Consider the following 22,842-nt stretch of genomic DNA (forward strand, 5'->3'; position numbering starts at 1 on the left):
TTGGAAAAAGTTTAATTTAACAGGTACAAACTGAAAGAATGGAGTATTTACTGGACCAGAAGGCTTTGAATGAGAGCTGTGATTTATTATTTTCTGTCACAGACAAGCTGAGTGAACAGGGACAAGACAGCTACCCTTTTTGTGCAAGTAGCCTTTAATAAAAAACTGAAATTGCCTAGTTTCTACAGCAAAAAATGTTGTACAAAGGAGGAGTGGAGTTACCTAACAGAAGAACCTCTTGTTTCTTAAGTAGTGTATGCAGTCACTCCTCATTAATGTGTTCAGTATTTTCTCTGAACTGAAACCACAGCCCCAGTGGTGACAACATAAGTTTCCCACCCTCTGCAGTGGGTCTCTGCATTTCACCCTGTGTGTCTGTGTATCCTGGAGTATCAGACTGACACACTCTAATCAAGATACAGAACAAAACAGCAAGTTTATGAAAGGCACAGAAAACGAAAACTTTATTTTTACTTTGCCTGAAAACACAACTCTGCATTCCCCGGACCAAAGCATCAATGTGTATACTTTTAATACCAAGTATATTACTCATACAGACTTTATCACAAAGTTTTAGCAAAAAAATCCAAACAGAATATTAAAAAGTAAACACAAATTAAACAGTTCTTTAGAAAAAATATTTAACAATCCCAGTGAGAATCATGCTTGTCCCTGAACATAGAGTTCATAGTTTGCTTTTAACACAAATTCAAAGTAAGCGTTGTATTTCAAGTTGCCGAGTTCGTTTGCTTGAAGCAAGTCCTTCACCTCTGGCAAATACTCACTTAACTGAACTCCTACAAAACAAAATCATTTATTACAACGCTGATTGAAGTACTTTGCATTAGCAGTTAATACAATTTTTAAGTAAACACCTGTGCCTGCCTCACAGCTAAATTACTCTTGGAATTGGGAAGCTCTGATTCTATTATACAAGTCAAGAAATACAATAAAGCTTAAGTAGCCTGCAAAACAGTTTTTTCTTTTTTATCCAGACTTCAGTAATATAATGATTAAACCTCAAATCCAAGTCTTTGCATAACACTTCACCAAAGTAAAAATAAAAATAAATAATAAAAATAAAAATAAATAATAAATAAAGGAAAGACAAAAGAATGCTCATACAATAACTATCTATCAGTTGCAGCAGTTCCAGCTTCAGGTGTGCAAATCCTACAAAAACAAAACTGGCAGGACTGAACACACAAAACTGGAACTGTTCTGAAGAACTTAAGTTTTGTCTTTTTCACATGAAGCGTTATGTGTTCTGCAAAAAGTTCTATGCTGTAATATTTAAAACAGGCTTTGACTCTCAGTTGCTTCCCTTCTCTTGCTGTAAATTCAATGGCCATAACTTCCTATAGTCAACTTCAAGTGGAGAATAGGAAGCATATTTTTCTGTTTTGGCTTTTGGAGAGGGAAAACAATAGCAGAAAAAAGTTTGCCTAAAACAGATTAAGTTCTACTGAGCAACAGTCAGTTATTAGTTATTATCCTGTATCTTACAGAAGAGACACATTTACTCCAGAAGAACTACTTTACTGTACAGTAAGCAACTGCTAAAAATATCTTGAGCGCCCTACTGAGCAAATAACTTAAAGATACTATGATTATAACCAAGAAATCTGCTCATCTCTTATCACCCTGAACAGTTTATAGACATAGAATTAGCTCCAGATGATTTTAACTGCCTAGTGGAACAAATTTTTTATTACTTTGAGAATTTAATAATGCTACTTTTTACATATTAGTGTTGATCTTAAGCAGCTTTTGAAACAACAATTTCAAGACATTCAATAGTATTTAAGTATACTTTACCTTCTTTCAATAGCTTTTGTATTATTTTCACAAATATACTATCTTTAGATGCTTCAATTGGATCATCTCCACCATCTGAACAGGACCATCTGCAAGTCAAAGAATAATTTCAAGAAAGAATTACATAAAATAATAGGAAAGCTGACAAGAGAAAAAACCCACAGGAAAATTAAATAAATTATCAGAGGTGATTAATACATGTCCATATGGAAGCATTATGTGCTTGGTTATAGCTCAAAGCAAGAGGTTTTTTCCTACCTTGTGTTATCTGTTCTAAGAGAAAAACTGGAATGAAACTGCACTACTATAATGTAGTCTAGTTAGGAGGAGAATAGAAATGTTTTCCATCTAAACCATTAAAAATCCCAAGCAAACAACATTATTTCTTTGATTAAAATAAAAGTATTACCCACTGACACAAGAACTACCTATTCTCAGTAATTGTATTTTACAATTGCAGTGATGAAAGTGTAGATTTATTTTTCTTGGTAGAACAAAGCAAGAGAAGCAATTCTCTAACGTGAAAAAAAAAATCAAAACAAAACAGAAATCAAATACTGAGAAAAGAAATGGGGAAAAATTTGCAAAATCTATGTTGCAGGCCTGCAATAGCACACACAGCCACAAAACAAATAGTTTATCTACTTTGTGATTAAATGTGAAGACTCATGCATACCAGTCTCATCTGTGATAGAAAAATCTGTTTGGGATATTTTTGTAAGAGGAAGATTGTTTTAAATGACAATTGTTCATCCTTGCAGAGCTTTATATGTGCCAGTTTCAAGTCAACACCAACCTAACTTGTTTTGCTGTGGTTCTAACCTTGCAGTTGTTAAAATTTCCTGTTCCATGTGCTAAGCTGTCACACAAAACTGGTTCTCATATCACTCCCTAAACTACCACAGGCCTGTGGGACATGCTTGTAACAGATTTGGACCTGGATCCAGAAGCTATTATTGACAAATCCTCTGTACTTCACTGGTTTTACCCTGGATGTCTCTTCAGCTCCTAAATGTCTAGGATTACATCCTTAATTTCACTGGGAAGAATGTGAAGAAAGGAGGGAGGAAAGGGGGATTCTCTCCCCTTGGGCACAGAGGAGGATAGTGAGGATCAGGAGCACACTCAGCAAGGCTCTCCATCCTACCCAAGAACCTTACTACCATCTGTGGCCCTCAAGTAAGAAACCACAGACTTTCCTTAGAAGTCTTTCACATCTCAAATGTTTACTTCACACAGATGAAAATTAACACCACCTCTCTGTAAGCCTTGGTGAGCCTTGATGGACTGGAAACTCAGCTGGGACATCAAGTTTTCTACCCACTATTCAGTCTAAAGTCTGCATGTCAAATTGTCCCTGGTTAGCTGCCAGAATGGCCAAAATCTTGTCAGCATTGTACATGTTCAACCCGTAAAATCCCACACTTAACAAATGGTACAGTGCATTTGGAATATGTTCTCTCCCCATCTTTTCTTCCTTAGGTCCCTCTTGGAACATAGGCAGGAGTTAGGAAAGGCAGAAAACTTCTGAAAGTTAGAAAGGAAAGGAAGGAAATGCCATTTGAATTATTTAACCTGGGAGAGAACAGTACTACTGTTCTGATAGAAGATTCTTGTGACCAGCTGGATTCTGCCTGTATTTGGTTTTGAACATCCGTAAGAATGGCTCTTCTAAGCACTATTTAGGCTTTGATCTCTTACAGCCAAGAATGCAGTTTTGACTCAAAAAGGTCATGAAATTGCCAGTGTGGTTCAATGGCAAAACCCAAGCGAAATAAAAGCTTGCAGGAGCAACCTCAGCCTATGTTACCTTATTAAAAAGCTTCTATTTGAGATGCTTCAAAGGACAAAAAAAAAAAAAAAATAGGTTAAAAAGGTTCAGCATTGGTCACTTCTACCTCGGGAAAGGGTTCAAGAACAAAAGCTGCATGGGCTCATTTCTGTGTCAGGTGCCAGGACTGCATAGTAGGTTACCAGTGAGATAAACCAACAAAGCACTGCAGATTTTTTTGCTTTGGTTTCACTTTACAAATAAGAATACAGGTCCTGATCTTTATACTTTATACTTTACTAACCTTATCCTGTGAAATTAAATATTTTTTGGTGAAATTAGAGAATAGTACACTAAAATGTAATTCTGTAAAAGCTGAGTCTCAGTAACTTATATTTATACTTACCCATCTCTTTGGAGAGCCTTACAGAGAATTTTCAGTTTAAGATCATTTACATCCACATCTTCTTCCTTCAATTCATATAGGGAGAAAAGACAGGCAAATTAAAATTTTAGGGTTTTTAAGAAATAACCACTCTGTCACATAGATTGCACCAATGAATTAAATTCTTCAATCACCAAACATGATTTTTAACATATGCTGTTTTAACAGTTGACCTGATTGGACTGCTGAAACACCAAACACTGTTTGTTTCCATTTGAAATCATGGATTCAGACTTTCTACATCACCTCTCAACTGCTGAAGACCAACTAACACAGTTTGTAAAAGAGCACATTTTAAAATACTGATTTGTAAAACATTGTATTCTAGGCAAATTTTATTTTACCATGTGTTAAATGATGACTGGAGTCAAAGCTCCTTTTTCAATATGGCCAAGAGAACTAACATGCATCAGTATCCACATCAGGATACATGTTTTATGAATATATTAGTAAGTATTTTCAAAGATATACATTTGATTTGCAAAGGGCAGTTTCCTAATTGCACAAAAACCACCACCTCTGATTTGTGTTGAATGGTTCTACAGAAGTTGCTAGAAACTTTAATATCAGCGGGAAAAAATTTTGAAATTACATGGTTTAAGAGTAACATTTATTTTAATGAGATGAAAAAGAAATACAGTTGGAAAAACAGCAGATGACAAATCTGTGGTTCAAAGCTATTTACATGGTAGAAAGTGGGTGACTACCCCACGTCACCTCATGACAATCAGTCAAACTGTCAAGACAGAAGACACAAGAACTAAACTACTAAAAACAGTTGATCTTTGTCCTGTAGGGAAGCAAATCTCTATAAATGGGAAGTGAAGATGAAGAGTGCAATTTTTCTTAAATTATCTAAACCACATTTGGCATTATGTCTCCAGTGACTTAAAAACAAACTAAAAAACACATCAGGGGTTGCTTTAATTACAATACACTAAGCTAATATGTTAATAAATACAGATGCACCACCCTAGCTTAAATAATAATAAAAAAGTCTCTAGGTTAGAAATCCTTCAGAAAGTTTTCCTACCTCATCAATATATTCCAGCAGATCAAGTGCTTTCTTAAAGTCATATTCATTGGCTCTTCTGTTCTCATCACATATGAACATCTATGAAATCAGAGATTAACATGGAAAATTATTTTTAGCCTATAAACTAATATAACTGGTATCAGGGACAACGCACTGTGGGAAGACCACCATGTATTTTCTACTTACATGACCTTCTCATGAAACTATGTCTTGATTCAACTGCTAGTATTTTTATAGTAAGGAATATACTTAAGGTTTTAGAGCAGCATTCCACCTACGTGACAATGGTCTCTGGACAAATGATACTGGATACAAGGCTGCTGGGTTTCAAATTTAAGTGCCATTTAAGGCTGTAACATTCCTGGACTACTGTAGCCAGAGCTCAGCTCCACAAATAAGCTCTCTGAATTATTTTGGTAATTAAGCTTAAAGCAGTACTTCAGCACATGTGCTGCCTTTCACCACTTATAAACAACAAGTTCCTCTCAGTATTTCGTATCCCCCAGTTACAAATTAGTACTTCAGAGAAAAATTAACATTAACACTCTTTTAATTTACACTTTCTGAGTTTTATATTTGCATTGCAAGTAACAAGTATTAACATTGGTTTGACAATAACAGAGAATTCAGAAGGCAAACTGTTGTGGTGCCAGCACTTGCCAAGTCCTGACTGACACTTCCTAACCTTCCCTAATCCCACAGATGGCCTTAATTCAAGACACAGGTAAGGACTTCACAATCTGCTATTAGCACAGTTCTCAGAAAACAACAAGAATGTAAACAAGCATGCTTGCTTACCTGCTAGCTTTTGATTTTCCACAGGATTAAAGAAAAGTACAGAAAAATTGACACCCAGACATAAGTGACTTCTTTTGTAATGTACTGCTGTTATTAATGGAGTATTTTTTGTGTGCATCACTGGATGGTAAAAATACGCGGCCAACAAGGCAGAATCGGCTACAGGTTCCTGGCTGATACCAGAAAGGAGTGTGAAAAAGGAGTCAGCACTATTACTTATCCCAGAACTGGAACAGTTTGGATTTTTGTTTCATTACATGTTGGCCTTTTGTAAAAGAAAACAGAAGTAGAAAGACTTCTGGTGCCTCTTTGCAACAGGTGACCAAAAGCCTCTTCCTGCTTCTAGAACTTCCTTTTTCTCTCCTGCAGCATCTTTTCCAAGTTCTGCCCTACCAAGAATGTAAAGGAAGGTAAAAACTGTCTCACACCCGAAAACTGGTTTAGACCAGTTCTGGCACTGATCTACTTGCTTTTTCTTGTAGCAGCACTCCAAAGCACACACTCAACAGAAAAAAACCCAGGACTAAACCCATCATTCTGATGTTTGCTGGTGGAAACTAAGCAAAGTTAAACTAACTCACACATCAGATTTTTAGGTGCTTAGCAAGTCATATATGGGATAAAGGCAGCTGTGACCTTCTCATTTATTTTATCCCAAGGGGGCAGAAAACATACTGGAAGTTTACCTGTGTAATGAAGAAAACATGACACACTTACATCAATGAGCTGAGATGCAGACAGCACTGGCATATCGTTGAGGTTCAACTGTCTCTCTGCCAGGAGTTGTTCGGGAAGTGTCTCCTGATGTAACAAAAAGCGCTCCTGCTCTGATATTTCTTGTAGTCATTTAAGGAAATGAATGTTTCATGTTATTAAAATGTAATAATAAATTTTGTGGCACAACAGTAACTGTCAAGTCGTAATATTATTCAAACCTACAAGCGTTTGTTATGAAGCATTCTATTTGGACTCTCCTCCATGTTCCCGAAGCACAGAAATACTTCCACTTCAATACTGCCATGCCAGGGAATTAGTTCTTACTTTCCACTCATGTTCCCAGTGTAATGAAAATACAAAACTCTAATTTGTTCCAAAACTTCAAAATTAATACAGAGGATTGGATGGAAGCTGTTGCACTGTGTAGGAAAATGAGTTGGTTGCAACTTCAAGGAGCTGTGCAGTGGACATGTTGCATCTCATTAACTCTTCAATTTTTGACTCTTTTATATTTGCCACTGTGAGCTGCTTTAGGATGAGAAACTTGCTAGTCTGAGACATTCAAAATGGAATAATATCAACCACACTATATGAACTCTGTCCTTCCCACCAACCTTCATTGCATGTTAGAATACGAAAAATAATTCTGTGGAGCATGTTATCTGTTTAGAGGAATAAGCAAAATGTGGCAGAAGTAATTAGTCTTTCTTTATCAATAGGGAAGTGATACACAAAGAGTTTAAGTTTTAAAATCTCCATCATGTGCCACACAGAAATGTGTAGCAGAATGAAGTCCAGAACAAATATTTCAATGGACTAGAGGACTCTCAAAAAAGCTTTGATCATCTCATTTGCCATTTTTAAATTTCCCATTTAAAGGTGAGGTTCTTCACATCAGCATAGGCACTTTCACAGTGATATAAAAACAAATTTAAACTTCAAGATTTCATGCAATTCCATACAATTTAAAAGGCAGATAACACACTATTATTATGAGATAATACATTATTATTACGAGCTAAAAATAAATTTTAAAGCCTATCTAGTTAACTTAATTATTTCCAGGATTTTTCAATGGGATTTAAGAACTATTCATTACATAAATGGATAAATACACAGATAAACAGAAGTAAGCCTGAGCAGCGACCCTGAGTCATATTCCTTAGCTTCCCCCTGGTGGCCAGAATCCTTTAACCAGTAGGGCAAAACTGCTTTTTCTCAAACTCACAGCACATGTGCTACACAGTGCAAACAGTATTTTCCAAGGGATAAGAATGGCAGAGCAGTGGAACCATTGCATTTGGTAATGAAGCAGGATAGATGTTTCTTTCCCTGTTCACATCATTTCAGATAGAGTACAATGAAAAACTGTCATGGTAACCTTCCTAGATACAGAGAGCAAAACCCTGAGAAAACACTTATTGATCACAACTGTATATATTTGCAATTGCATTACTGCACTAAAATACAGTTACAGGGTTTCCTTGTACAGCCTAAGAGCTTCAGGACTTGAGAAGAATTCAAAAGTGAAAGCCATTCTACAAAGGCTACGGGCTCTAAGTAATTAATTAATTTTTACCTTGCATCTGAAATACAAAATGCAGATTCATTAAAATACATTCAGTGTGAATGGTTGACAACTTTCAGCCACTTCTCAAAGTACAGGTGCAGTCTGTTATTTTTCCCAGTATTTTACATGTTAGTAGAAAAAGTGAAAAGGTACAAATTTGCCACACTCATAGTCCTAATTCACACGTGAAACTGAATACTGAGGTTAGTGCCTCCCACTGTCTCCCTTGTGCTTCCTGAAATGAGCAAAATCACCAGCCCATTTATCCTTACCACACTAAGTCAGCACCTTCATCATAAAAAAGTCAACAATCTCCAAAATTAATGGGATTCTAATTCAGTAATTTAACAAGTCTTTTCTTCACTTTCCCCTGTTTCTATTTCTTACCTTCTATTTTCTCTTGTAGTATGTCTTCTGAGAAGTCTGATGCTAGTGCAGCTAATTTGCTCAAGCCAAGAAGTGTTTTCTTCTTTGCAAAATATCGTGTCTCCATATTTGCTAAAGTCTGTAACGTTCTGTGAGCCTAAAATCAATAAAGATGCTAGAAATCTTTGAACATCAGGACCATAAGGTTAACAGACAAGAATTTTATCTGAACAGAAGTCTCACAGTAATTTCTTGTTTGTAACATTATAATCCTTAATTTTAAAAGCTGCACAATTTGCAAGTGAAACTCTGCATTACACTCTTCAAGAAGAGGCTCTCTCCTTCAACAATATATTTTAAAAATCTTTTAATTGCTAATAAAAAGAACCTACCTCATTCTCACAGGATAAATTGCAACTGCACACATTGTTTCTTTAGTATCTAATTCAATACTTTGTAATAAAAGCCAGGCAAATATGTTTTGACAGAACAGTTTTGCATGCAGATTGATTTACCTGTTAATTCGAGAATTTGAAAAACCAGCATTGTGTATAACTGCTGCAGTAACCAAATACAGGGGCAAGAATTTGTTTATCAGATAAAGAAGCAGTTTCTGAGCACTTACTCAGAAATAAACTATCTACACTGAATTAACTGTTTATTTCAGAATTCTTACTCCCTCCAAGTGTTTTGCCTTGACATAGAAAACCTCAATTAACACAAATGGCATATTACAATATTCTCAGAGTGTTTTTTGCTTGTTTTGGTTGGGGTTGCTGGGTAAGACTTTTTTGTTTGTTTAAGAGGGATATAGCATTATGAACCTAGAATTTGCAGTAGGATAAATGTTTCCATGGTTTTCATGCTTAACAAATGTGCATGTGGATTGAAAGAAGCCATTTTTGATTTGAAATACATTTAACTGTTAAATGAAATGTATTTTTAGGTCTAGCAGAAGGATGGAAAGACTGACCAGCAAGAAGAGGGCATGTAACTGGGAAGCCCAGAAGGCAACAAATGATCATGTTCAAAAACAATGTCACATTAATCTATCCACATGCCCATTTGCTATTAAAATACTTTAAACTATGAATATAAGTAATGAAAGTTATCAATAGCTTTTTTATTTTCATGCTACCACCAAATTCCTTAGCTTTAAGATGTTAGTCTTGAAACAGAAGTTTCAGTTTTTCCCTGGCTGGATAATACTGTAATGCTATTGATATTCACTATAAATCCCCAATTCCATCAAAGTAGTGATCATGTAGCCAAACCAAACTTCCTCAGCAAAAAGTACTAGCCACCAGCCAGAGATGAAAAGCAGCCCTAATTTCCATTACATGGTGCAGTGGCTTACATGAGCTATCAGGTGATGCCTGAAGCTAAGCTTTTGGTACTCCAAAAGTACCAAATCAGTTATCTGTCATCTTTCCCCAACTCACCTGGATAAGCTGTACTTGGATGGAGAAGACTCATAACTCAGTAAACTACCTACTTGAATATGTACCTGACCTGTTCAACATGTGGTATTTCCATTTGGCCATATTTAAGAAACCCTACCTTTTGCAAATCCTGGCTATTGATATCATGTAACCAGCTCAGATGTTCATGTGCTTGCAAGAAACTGGCCAGCTGTCCATGCTGAGCAATAGGCTGAGATAACAGCTTTCCTCGCTTTCCTTTTTCCAGATACCAGCGAAACAGGAAATCTGAAAAGTTCTGAACATAACAGAAATATGAACAAATTTTAAAAGTTACATTTCAATATCTGATTTATCTTCTCAGTGCTTTAAAAATTACAATTGGTAAGAGAATAGTAAGAATCTGCTTGACAGAGCCAGACATACACACATATGACACAAAATACAGTGCTGATAAAAATCCCCTTAAGAGTCCTGATAGAAAGTATTTAAAGCATTCATGAGCTCTCTGCAACAGATGCTGATAAACACAGAATCCTCCTAAGTGATGGAGGTGCCAAAAGTAAATAATTCACATTAATACACAAGAACAGGAATCACATCAACCACGACTCCTCTTGTCTCATTTTCAGACCTGCTCCTTTGCCTCCCCTCAAAACTCCATGCTTACTATTCGCTTTCATAAACATATTTACTTCAGCTGTTACTGTTTTTGAAACATTCCCTCCTAACTACAAGTTAACCTGCAACTTTCCTTCTCTCAGGCACTGTTCAAAAAGCCTGTCTTTCCAAGAGAAAAACCACCCTATTTTATCCTCAAAAACTTGAATGTGAAATAAATAATTAGGATTTCTGTTTGAGATTTAATTTAGGCTTTACAGGACAATATTAGAGTAACATTTAATTTTAATTGCATTAGCAATTAAAAAAATTAAGTCTGAGGAGGCCATCAGTCTGACAGTCTATCCATTAGACTTATTTATTCAGCTCTACATTTGCCACAGTACCTTCTTTTCAGAAAGTTTTACATTTCCCCTTTAAAATAAAGCACGTAAAGAGAGAGAGAAAAAAAGATTATTTATCCCCTTTGACAGTCAGGCCAGGTATTTAAGATGCACTATTTAAAACGTTTGTTATAATTTCTGTCCATTATTGATACTTCTGGTTTTTGTTATTAAAACAACCTTTATGTACTCTCATTACTAAGAAACATGTAGACTGCAGGATTTCTCCTCCCCCAATAGTAAAGCTAAACAAATTTATCTCACCAATTCTCAAATTAAGACCCTTTTCTTCCAGTCCCACCCATTTCAAGTCATCTCTATTAGCTTTTCTTTATGCTTTCTAGTATTTCAGCACACTTAGTTTTTACACTAGATTTTAACAGACAGTAGAAAAACTGTCCAACAAATATGTAGCAGGACAATGCAAAAAAATACCCAAAGCAACAGCCCTACCTTCCTACTCTTCCTAACTACTTTTATATTTATACATTAGTTACTTTTCTATTTATAAATTTAACAATTTAATCTCTTTTGAAAATTATCCTCCATTTTATTTTATGTTGGTTTAATAAAACAACAGTGTAATGACAACAGCGCCTGAGTGAAGAAGTCACAAAATGCTGAAAAATGTTAAGAGTGAGGAGAAAATGTCTGGAGTACTAAAAGGTCCCATGAAAAGGCACTGCCCATACAGGTAGTACCTTTATTTCTGCTGGCTAGCTTTGCCTTCTCAATGTAAAATACTCCACTGAATATTTTACAGTGAATATCTTCTTCAATTTTCCACATTCCCCCTGTATGTATACATAATTACATACGCATTTAAAAAAAAAAAAACATTAAAAGAAACCCCCAAAAGAAAGAATAAATTTTGCAACATTTCAGGCGCAAACTTATTATAAAACACTATCTGAAGGAAACAAAAGAGACTTGCCTGATCTGCAAACTGAGTCATGTAGCGCTGTAATCTGGCCTGGTTGTCTGTCTGCTCACACATTTGCACCAGGATATCAAAGTCACAGTACTTCTCTGCTAAAGCAGCTGCCAACTGGTACTGTCCCAGGGAAACTAAGTGACCAAGAAAAAGAAGTTTAATCAAACAAGCTCACCTCCCCTCTGAGACCAGAAAAAACAAAGTTTCAAGTGCTTCCAGGGAGGAAGTACGCATTCCCAAAGGAACATTCCCGCCCTGCACACATCTCTGCACATGCATGCTCACAGACCTACCACCTCTGTCCCACAGCACAAGAGGGAAAAAGGGAATACTAAACAACATAATGGCTTCTACTTCCTCTGGAAGTTAGCATCATCTGCTATTTGCACTGGGGGAGGGAATTCCACCTATGACTTAACATCTATAATAACAGCCAATTAAATACACAAAGCAAAAAAGCAGCAGCCATAGGCTTTTGAAAAAGAACAGGACAAATAAGGACAATTGGGCTTGCATTAAAGAGAATCTACTCAGAATCTTTCTTTTTGTTCAATTAAATATGTAAGAATCAGCAGAAGACCTAGTTTTGTTTGTAAGGAAATATAACCTTAGATTGTCCATTTTCCTGATATCCTTGGGCTCTGTCAGTTTATAAATACATTTTATATAATTATATTCAGTATCATTATGTTCAATGATAATTTTATGAAGCTTTTTTTATGAATGCTCAAAAATTATCATTAGATTGTTCTGCTTATATACTTTACTTCAGTAAAAAAAAAATATACTTTCCAAAGTCACTAAAATGCATTTACACCAACTTATTTCCATTTTAAAAGGGAGCTTTACTGTGGCTTACTCATTCAGAACTTGACCACATCCAACACGTTTAACAATAGGTACAATTATTAAATTATCGGGATTCAAAAAGTAACTATTCACTGATAAACACCAAACAAGCTTCCAGGCATATAGGTTTATCTCAGGTTGCCACAATATAACTATTTAGAATCCATTTACAGGCTAATTTCAGCCAGGCAGGGCATGATAAAATCCTGCTAGAAAAAATTTAACAAGTTACCAGAAGACAAAAGCTCAAGCACCCAGGTGTCTAATAAGAGGTACACACAGGGAGTGCAGTCCTGGATGCTAACTTGTAATCCGCTTTTATTTTGTAATTATCTCATTAAATCATAAACCAGTCATTTGTACACTGAAAGCAACTGTGTAAAGCAAGCAGAATTCACACACAGATGCCATTTACTCCATCTAATTGGTGCCATTTCCTCATCAAACAGACCATTTAATCCTGGCGTTAAAGAACAACGGAGAGCACTCACGGAGAGGGGACAAGAGCTCGGATCTTTTCTGGACGTATTCCATTTCCACGCTGCTGTAGCGCTCCTGATCAGCCAGACGATCCACAGACTTGAGCTGAGCCACGTAGCCATCCAGGAAACAATCCAGGAGAGCCACCAGCTGCTCGGCCACGACGCTGCGGAGGTTGCTGTCCACCTGGGGATACACCACCTTCAGGATGACGCCGTGCTGACGCGTTATTGCTGCGCGGAGGCTGCTGGAGGCTTGGGAAAACAGCACAGGGAACGTTAAAACAAAAATCCAATTACCACAGCCACCTATGGCAAAGCGTAAGAAAAACATTACTATGTGCAAAAAAAAAAAAACAAAAAAAAAACAAAGAGGGAAAAAAGTTAATAAATGCTTTCAGTTTGAAAATCAAAGTAATACCGTCATCACTCCACCCCTGCAAGAAACAACTACTCCAAGACGTGGTAAACAAAAAAGCCTGAACTACACAGATCTATGCTGCCAACTACAACATCAGCTCTTTTTCCAGAAGAAAATAATTACTTGCACTATTTCTAAGCAAAGTAAGAGAATACACACAAGGAAAAGGCAACTTCTGTTAACCTGATTTAAATGTTTTGATATAGTCAACAAAGCACAATATCAAAAGAGTCTGCATGGGTCCTGCTTTTGTGAGGAGGAATATGGACTTCTGTCCTGGAAGCACTAAACAAATGTGTTTTACATGTAGAGGCTACAAGGAAGCTTAAGCACCAACTGGAAAAGTGATTGCTTTTCGAATATTTGATCTGATAGTTTTTCACACTATTAAACAATCAAAACAAAACACATTAATGCAATCAGAGAATCATGACTCCTTTTAAAACAGCTATAGATCACATTTTATTATTTATTTTGATGTCATCTTACCCCACAGATCTGCCAACCAGAACTAATGCATTTTAAAAAATTATAAAAATTTAAAATTAGTTTTGTTTCCCAAACTTATTGTTTTACAGCCAAATTTGCAATGCAAGTTTTAAAAAATATCATCAATACTGGACAAACTAAGTGTTCATTGATTCATCCCATTTCATTCCCCAAATGAAAACTTGATTTTCACTTACTTGCACTGACAACTCTGTAGCAGCTTTTAACAGTAAGTTTAAAAATTCAGACTGAAATTCCTGTGTTCTGAAAGTTATGAACTTGTAATAGTATTTTCTCACCTGTCCATGGAATATATTCAGGTTCTCTTTCTGGAAGTTCTCCTGTTTTATATAAAGAGGCTCTAGACTGACGATATTGACAGGCAGCTTGTAGCATATCCTATTGAGAGGTAAGGACGTGAGTATTTTAATGTCTACCTCAGTATACACACATACATACAGTGTATACAGTATATACAGTATACACAGACCACAAAAGATGTTGTCCTTTGTAATTCTGAAATGTCTTTTTAATATCCACATTCCTTCTACACAACTTTCTCAGTTGGACAAAAAGGGACGTACTGATTGAGCAAGAAACCTCAGTGCTCAAATACAAGCTCTTCACTCTTTGCTACATATTCATGACTCACAACTTCCAACAAAGCTGCAACTTGTCAAACTATCTTTAGCAGTGGCTCAGGAGGAAAAGGAATATCCCTAATTCTGCCCAACACTGTCTTTCCTTCCTACTGTATTTGGACATGTGAAAAGCACATTCATTTTTCTTCTCACTTCAGTAACTTGGACGTGCTGCACTCAACTTGCTCTGTGCTCTTCAGTGTTTATTTTCCCCTCCCACAAACATCTTGGTTAAGGCAGTTCTGTACCTTAATGATGTTGTTCACATTGACAACTATCTGGGCCCACTCAATTGATTCAATAGGCATATCTTTCAGGATTTGTTCCTCCTCTTCTAATAAGCACTCAAAGATGGAATCTATCTGGGATACCTTGAAGACAGAAAGAAAAGTTACATTGAACACAAACATGTCCACTACCAGCTGATACCTGCTTCCAGGTATCAAGAGCTGCACAGAAAAATAAATATATTAGTATAAACCACATAAATAGCCAAAAATATTAAAAGGTGTCAACTACCCTAATGTATAATGAGATCACCAGCTTATGGTTCATACAATACTTAAAATACAAAAAAATACCTTATTTCTGGACTTAAACCTGAAAGAAAAAAACTCATTTCTGAAGACAACCCCATACACTTCCTTTAAGCATATTCCTCCACCATATTCTGGAATATTTGGCAGCAGAGTCATTTTTAGATGTAGTATACTGGATAACATATCTGCTTTAAAATAGTAGACTATTTTTTCTGTTTTCTTTTATATTTATTTTTCTCCCTTAGCAACTATTGTTCTCTGCTGTAAAAAACTTCCTAAGAATAAATGTTTTGTGCATAGTTCTTCTCAAGAAGGAAGAAAGAAAGAAAGAAAGACGGAGCACTTGACTGGAACACAGCATAAACTGAGAACTAACTTAGCTTGACTAATGTTACAAAGGACAAAACTTATAAATGACTGAATTAATATAATTTCATCCAGTACAAAGCAGTTCTCCCATCTGGAAAGCTTCATACTCTTCAGTTCATCCCTTAAAAATTATAATTTAGCATGCATCTTGTTATGTGTCAGAGAATTTCAGTTGTCTTTTTCATTGCTTATCCATGTTGGGTAGTTGGAAATTGTAACAACTTCACTTCTGCTACATAAAATTTGTCAGAATTCACATTTCAGCTGCAGACATAAAAAAGTACATACACTAAAGTGAGGAAAATACTACCACATTAACCTTATTTAAAGAGTAGTTGCACAAAGCTGAATTGATTTCTGCAGTTTCACAGGGAAAAGTTTCAAAGTACATTTCAAAGCACTGTAACATTTACTACATGCAAGGCTACACAGTAATTCGGATCTTACCTCCCTGAAGAAGACATCAGCAGGGGTAAGGCTTGGTGGAACATCACATTCCCTTTTGTTTAATGCAATCAGTATAGCAGCATTCACCAGCTCAGGCAGCCTAGAGTGGTGATTCTTGAGAACAATAGCTGCTGCCAGCTTCTCTGCATGCTCACAGAGCAACAGCCGAGTGGCCATCGGCATCCCTCTCACTGGAAAACTGCCCAGACGTTCAAATGCACCAACCTTTTGTTAAAACAAAAACAAACAAACAAACCAGAAATAAACCAAAAACAAAAGACCCCATGCACTTTAAACAGTGTTCTAGAGGAATCACAATGAAGTAATAAACTCTGTGTGCTGATACCAAAAGAACAGCAGGACTTACCTGATGAAGAAACTCAATGAAGAAGGAGTGTGCTTTTGTCTTATCCTCTAGCTGATGAAGAAGAATGAGAGATGTATTGCTGAAACCCGCTGCTTCTAAAAAAAGTAAAATCTTAGGTCAGAGCACTTGATTCTTTATTTCTGGATAACTATGTTTTTTTGCCTCTAAGATAGGTCTGTCTGTCTGTCTACGGTACCACAGTGGTACTTTTTACAGTATACACACACACATTTACACTGCTTATCATACTCTTTTTAATATGTTTTTTTTCAACTCTATCATGGCTGAAGTAAAGCTTTCAGAAGAAATAAAGTAGCTTTAGACCAGTATTATTCTGAAATACTCAATTCATTATGCTGCTAAAATAGCAGCTCACAAGCAATTCTAGTTTTAGTAGGATCCAGACTAAGATTTTTATCCTCATGGTGGACTAGCTACTGCTTTATCTATTATGCCCTAGACCACAGCTACTAGAAACTACAGTGTTAACAGGCATTCAGATCTAATTGACTCTGCATCCATATTTTTTGTATAAACTAAGTGTGCTCATAATATCAAGAAAAGAAACTTGGAAGAGCTTTCACTGAGCAAAATTAGCAAGACGATCTCCAAGAAGCTATCAATTTTCATTTCTGGCTTTAGTTCAGAAATAAACACAGAAGGCTGCCAAATTAAAAATAAAGTTGATTCAGAAAATAGTGAGGATCTAATGCCTGACCATTTCCAACTGGCTGCCCCACACAAACAACAATAGGAAACATCAACCATCTGTAACTATTTACATGAACTTTCAAATTAAGCCTCTACTCTGTAACTGTCAACTACCACATAGAGGTTTGAGGCCACTTACAAATTAAAACTTGTAAGGGACACCAAAGCATGAACAAAAGATTCTTGCTGAAAACAAGTCCGCTTTAATCCTTTATGAACAACAAATACTCATAAACCAACTTCTCTAGTCCTCTTTCAGGCAGACATAAATACCAAAGCCCCAGAGTTTTGATAAATAAACACTCTTAACACAGCTGTTTTTTGGAAAATGATTAAAAACTACACAAGGAATCATGGAAATACTAAAGCAACACCACCTGATCCTTGCACAAAGTACCTTTATCAGAAATACCTTTTCCTTGCTGTTTGTGTTTACTGTATGAAGTCAAGAACTAATCATAGCAGACTGCAAGTTTAAACATGAAAAAGATGCCTCTTTAAGCCTTTCTGGAAATTTATCTAGTGGTGATAGAGGGCAAGGGACACCTATACCTCCTTTGCAAAGTTTAAAGTATAATGTTACCTAGAATATTGTAGATACTACTGAAAACAAAACAAAACAAAACCCCAAAAAAAACAACAAAAAAGGCAAAAAAAACCCAAACAAAAAAATACCACCAAAAAAAACCCCAACAACAACAAACCAAAACCAACAACAAAAAAAGAAACCCCAAAAAACAAACCAAAAAGCCCAAAACCCAACAAATTACATTTACCTTCAGGCACAGATTCAGCCCATCTTGGATCAGAGGCAGGGTAATCATCCATCAAGTCCACACTGATCTGAGTCACTGCTCGATCTAGTTCAGCATCACTATCCAGATCTGCATTACTTGGAAACAGCTCAATAACCATGCTTTGTGCATTGATTATATCTTTCCTGAAATACATGAAACAAAGTTTGGTAAATAAAAATCAACTGACAGGATTACAGAAAAAAAGAACCTCTCAGTTAATAGAATTTTCTGTGAAGTGCTTTAGATTATATACATCAAGCATTTTTTGCACTCTCTCTAAACTAACTGTGGGTAAAAGGTACTCCAAATCCTTAAAAGCAAATAGGCTGCACAACTTACAAATTAAAAAAAGCACAAGCCAGGAGTCAAGGCACACCTTTTTTTATTATTAGCTCTATTATTATTATTATTTAAGAGTAAAGACTCATCACACAGAGCTAAGCCTGGATGTATCTGGCAGTCAAGTCAATAAATTTCTATTACTTGCTTTTACATGTTCTAATTTTCTCAATCACTCCCACTAATGGCAATAGAAGGGAAGCTTGTAAAAGCTCTCAGGACAATGCTTCAGCAAATATTATGCATTATTTTTATTTCCTATAATTTCAAAGAAACCTCTCTTACTCATATCAATAAGTAAAAGAGCAAGAAGCAAGTAAACACAAACCTCCAAGGTATGAAGTTGTACTTCTATGTAAGAATTATGCAATATACATACACAAAGCCCAGAGATTTGATTTTCTGACTAAAAATTACAATATTCCAACTGAGAAGGGATATTGTGAATTCAATACTGGAAGTATTTATATTTTTCATGAAACTTTCAGTTTGATCACTTACATAATCAAGATGTCTACAAATTAAAAAAAAAAATCAACTCAGCAGTGCATTCAGAAATTGCACAATGGTAAACTAAAGTAAAGGATGCTTTTGGAAAACTAGAATATACTGGATCTTCTATTAAAAAACGAAGTCCCACCTTTACTACCCAGCAGCAGGTGTTTCTAAGGAAATTACATGGGATTTTATTAGCTCCTTCAAATCATGAAGTGCCCCCAGAAAGGGTCAATTGGATCTTTCCATAGAACTTCCTATCCCCTCTAAAGATCACTAGGTCTGTAAAGCTGCCAGAGCTCACTGTACAGCTGGTATACTTTACACTTCCAGTGGCTGCACAACCTTACATTATTTGGTCTGCATCAACTCACTGGCTATCTGGATAAGTCACTGCTACATCTGTTCTGTGGAAGACTGCTCCGTTCACTTTACCAGACCATTTTTTTCCCAGGAAAAATCAGAATAACTACTATATACATAAAATTATTATTTTCTTCTGGTTTCATAAATATAACCCAGATTTTTATTGAAATAACTTCCAACTTTCATGCTGTTTCACTCTGTTTTCCTTACTAGCTCCCACTTCCTTCTGTTTCCAACCCCCTTTTACACATCCTCGATGACATCATGTTTGTTCACCATGCACTCAGACCACAACTATTCCAGCCATCTTCAGCAGCACTCTGTTTAATGACACTTCTGAGCGCATACAGAATTTGTCTAAATATTGTCCCTGATCTTGTGTTAGTATCCCTTATCCTCTGTGCCTAATCCCCTTCATCATCTTTCACCTCACATAAAGTTCTATGGCAAAAGCACTCCTACCTCTCATTATCTTAAACCTGTTCTTTCCAAGTTTTAAGATTCCGTAGGAGAATAGTCCTAAGAGGGTTTGTAGGCTGTTTGTTTTGTTTTTAAATACATAAATACTGAAAACAAACCCCTCTAAGTATAATTAATCTAAGCCTACAGATCTGTTTATCTTCTTTCTCCTTTTCCTCCTTTGTTTATATCACTCATCTCAACACTGAACTTTTCAGGAACATCGCATGCCTCCCCACACTCCAACTGTTGTAATCGGGACAGTTTGACAAACAGGGTATTTTCTTCCACTCATTCTTACATATCAGTCAATCTAAAAAAACAAACCAAAACAAAACACCAAAAAAACCCCAAAAATAAAAACCACCACCAAAAAAAAAAAAAAATTCTTGCCCAAAGTCTGTCGTACCAGTTAATCTTCATGGCCATAAGTATATTCACAAGTATTACTGAAAACAGCTAGGCAAATAAAAATGAGTGTGAAAAAGTTTTTTCAACAACTAAGCACCACTTACTAAAGAAGAAAGAAGTCAAAATGCAAAGTTGAAAGTTTTTTCACTGGCACAAAAGTACACATAGAATTTACACAGAGTAAGTGACAAGTGATTGAGATTACAGAAGTCTGCCCCTTTCTAGGACATATCCCTTCTTCACTAGCCTAAGGCTTAATCAATGCTTTCCTAATAAAGATGTGTGTCATTAAAATATCTACAACTAAAATAGCACAGGAATATCCTAAATAAGAGAATCTCTTACTCAAATACCAGAGTGCCTTCAAAACCAGCAAATAAAGTCTCAAAAATGAAATGCAATTTCTACCTGCAGTACTGCAGAAAAGCAGCTTTCAGTAATTTGGTTTTATCTTCTTGAGCTATGATTTCTAGCCTACCGGTTGCATCAAATGCAGGACTCTGAAAATGCAAAATAAAAACTTCAGCTGAAAGGCAATTATTAAACTTCATTATGAAATGAAAGCGATTTTTTTTAAGTGGCAATGCCACAGATTTAAAATAAAATCATCACCTAAAGGCAGTTGTGTTTATTAAGTCAAACATAAACCTCTAAGATACATTACAATCAAAGTCATACAGGGGTTTGACCAAAATTCACACCATATGCAAAGGAACTTGCACCAACTTATTCTGCCCATCAGATTTTCTAATGATAATTATTTGAAGATTCAAAGCCACAATTTCTGGCAGCATTTAAAATGTATCCCTGAGTACTATCATACACAAAAAGTTTAACTGCAGACATACTTAACTAGAAACTAGTTTGTTGAGAAAAACGCAGTTTCATCAGAGCAATCACATAAAGAAAGGCCTTCCACTAAAATACTAGCTAATAACTGGTTATAGTGTTATATTAGGCCTAGTGATAGACAGCAGCACACCTACAAGGAAAAAATGCAAATTTCATGGAAACCTCAACTGTGAAACAAAGGAAAACAAAAAAAGCTACCCAAACTGACAGATGTAATTTTTTTGTCTTGAAAACTGCCTTCATCACAAGTGTTTGACTCTCTATTTGAAAAAAAAAAACAAACCAACTTTAAAACCCAAACAAGGCAAGATTTCCATGGTGAAAATTCAAAAGTCACATTAAAAAAACCACTTTATTTGTTCCCTGTTTTCAACCAGGCAAGCAAAAAAAACATTACCTCACTTCTTGGTCCAGCTATAGAAGAGGACAGGGCATCTTCAAGGTCTTCAGGAAGCACAGAAATATTTTCCCTGGACAAGATAGTGAGAAGTCCACTTTTTTTGGAAAAGAAGATGGGAAGGCTATTACAGGAACCTGCTCCTAAAATACTATCTCCTAAAATAAGGAGAGGGGAAAAAAAAAGCACATAACTACCACTTTATTTTAAAACCAAAATGTAAGAATTTCATAGACAACTGCTGACTTCTGTCATTAATCCTTTGCCATTAATCAATCAAGAGTAATTGATAACTGCACCTGACAGAAAAATTCTGGAACTATTTGCTACTCAAGATGTAGACTTCCAGATACTGCAAGTGTTAAAAAAAAATAATGAAGAAAAGAGAAGAAAAGAAGAAAAAAATTCAAGATACAGTTAATTCAAATTCTACCTAAGGACTGATGTTCCTGCCCTGCTTGAAAATATCTATGACCTTTGAAGGTCATGGATAACATACTTAAGAGACATTGGCACTTTGTTAAATTCAAGGAAAAAGTCAACCCACAGTGAATGTTAGGAAAGAGAAAAAACAAGGGAAAAAGCCCCACAGGGAAAACCCCCATCTTTTCATATATCAAGAACAGGAATCTGATTAATTTTAATTTTAAACACTGTAGAGTAACAATACTGGATGCCACATCAGCCCTTCTCCATATACTCATGAGAAATTCCCAAACTGAAACATTTAATAAAGGAGCACAATTATGACACTGCCCTCAGAGATATCTAAATGCTGTAAAAATACTGAATTAGGAGGCACCAACAAAATGTGATTTTCCTCCATAGCAAGTTACCTTGTATGCCGAATATGATTTTTTCCTGTGGTAAGGAAATTCTGCCAGTTCCAGTGGAACAAGCAAACACTTCATCTTCCTTATAAAGGTAAGCAGCATGGCTGAAGTAATCTGGGACTACCAGGCAGCACAACACTTCATCTTCTGACTGAAAGTGTTGAATACAAACAGTATCACATACATAATCAATCCCTTAAACATTCAAAATGTTAGATGCTAATCCATGCTGCCTGAACTTGTTTTAATTTTTAACAATGAGGTATGGATATAACTTACAACCTGAAAAACCAAACAAAATCGCTTTTAATTTTGCCCTAAAATTTTAGATCCTGGAGTATTTTCCCCCTTCCATATGCATTATATTCTTGCTAATTTCACATGGAGAAATAAGCAAACAGATCAATTATTCAACATTTTTCACACTCTTCTTCTACCTTTGAGCTTTAAGATGCCATTACAGACAGTGGGAAGAGGGGGAAGAGTGGTAGAAGTTTACCAAAGCAATCTAATCTCCAGGTTTATGCTTCCAGAAGACACAGCATAGACAATGTATTGCACAGACAACCAAAGTGTCCTCCCCTCCCAGCAAGCCAGCTGCCTAGCAAGGACCAAAAAACAGATCTTGTAATTCCTTGTCCTGCAACAAGAGTCTCAGAGTTTGAGATCTGTTCTAAATGGATTACAAGAGTATACGATAA

At 35.9% G+C, this 22,842-nt stretch overlaps 1 protein-coding gene across 1 annotated transcript in view; it reads right to left on the reverse strand.

Moving 5' to 3' along the window:
- Positions 1 to 442: 442 nt before the first annotated feature.
- NUP133 (nucleoporin 133) overlaps positions 443 to 22,842 on the reverse strand; it is a 30,125-nt gene continuing 7,725 nt past the window's right edge. The window contains exons 10-26 of the mRNA XM_062490181.1: positions 22,145 to 22,292; positions 21,309 to 21,466; positions 20,468 to 20,559; positions 17,969 to 18,132; positions 16,482 to 16,576; positions 16,115 to 16,339; positions 15,008 to 15,130; positions 14,418 to 14,517; positions 13,221 to 13,463; positions 11,881 to 12,014; positions 10,082 to 10,240; positions 8,543 to 8,678; positions 6,586 to 6,704; positions 5,068 to 5,148; positions 3,996 to 4,060; positions 1,819 to 1,907; positions 443 to 797 (exon numbers count right to left, since the gene is read on the reverse strand). Of these exons, the coding sequence (XP_062346165.1) occupies positions 661 to 797; positions 1,819 to 1,907; positions 3,996 to 4,060; positions 5,068 to 5,148; positions 6,586 to 6,704; positions 8,543 to 8,678; positions 10,082 to 10,240; positions 11,881 to 12,014; positions 13,221 to 13,463; positions 14,418 to 14,517; positions 15,008 to 15,130; positions 16,115 to 16,339; positions 16,482 to 16,576; positions 17,969 to 18,132; positions 20,468 to 20,559; positions 21,309 to 21,466; positions 22,145 to 22,292 (2,268 nt within the window). The 3' untranslated portion in view covers positions 443 to 660. The remainder of the gene's footprint in view (positions 798 to 1,818; positions 1,908 to 3,995; positions 4,061 to 5,067; positions 5,149 to 6,585; positions 6,705 to 8,542; positions 8,679 to 10,081; positions 10,241 to 11,880; positions 12,015 to 13,220; positions 13,464 to 14,417; positions 14,518 to 15,007; positions 15,131 to 16,114; positions 16,340 to 16,481; positions 16,577 to 17,968; positions 18,133 to 20,467; positions 20,560 to 21,308; positions 21,467 to 22,144; positions 22,293 to 22,842) is intronic.

Source organism: Cinclus cinclus, chromosome 3 (genome assembly GCF_963662255.1).
Source record: "Cinclus cinclus chromosome 3, bCinCin1.1, whole genome shotgun sequence".
Taxonomy (NCBI): Eukaryota; Metazoa; Chordata; class Aves; order Passeriformes; family Cinclidae; genus Cinclus; species Cinclus cinclus.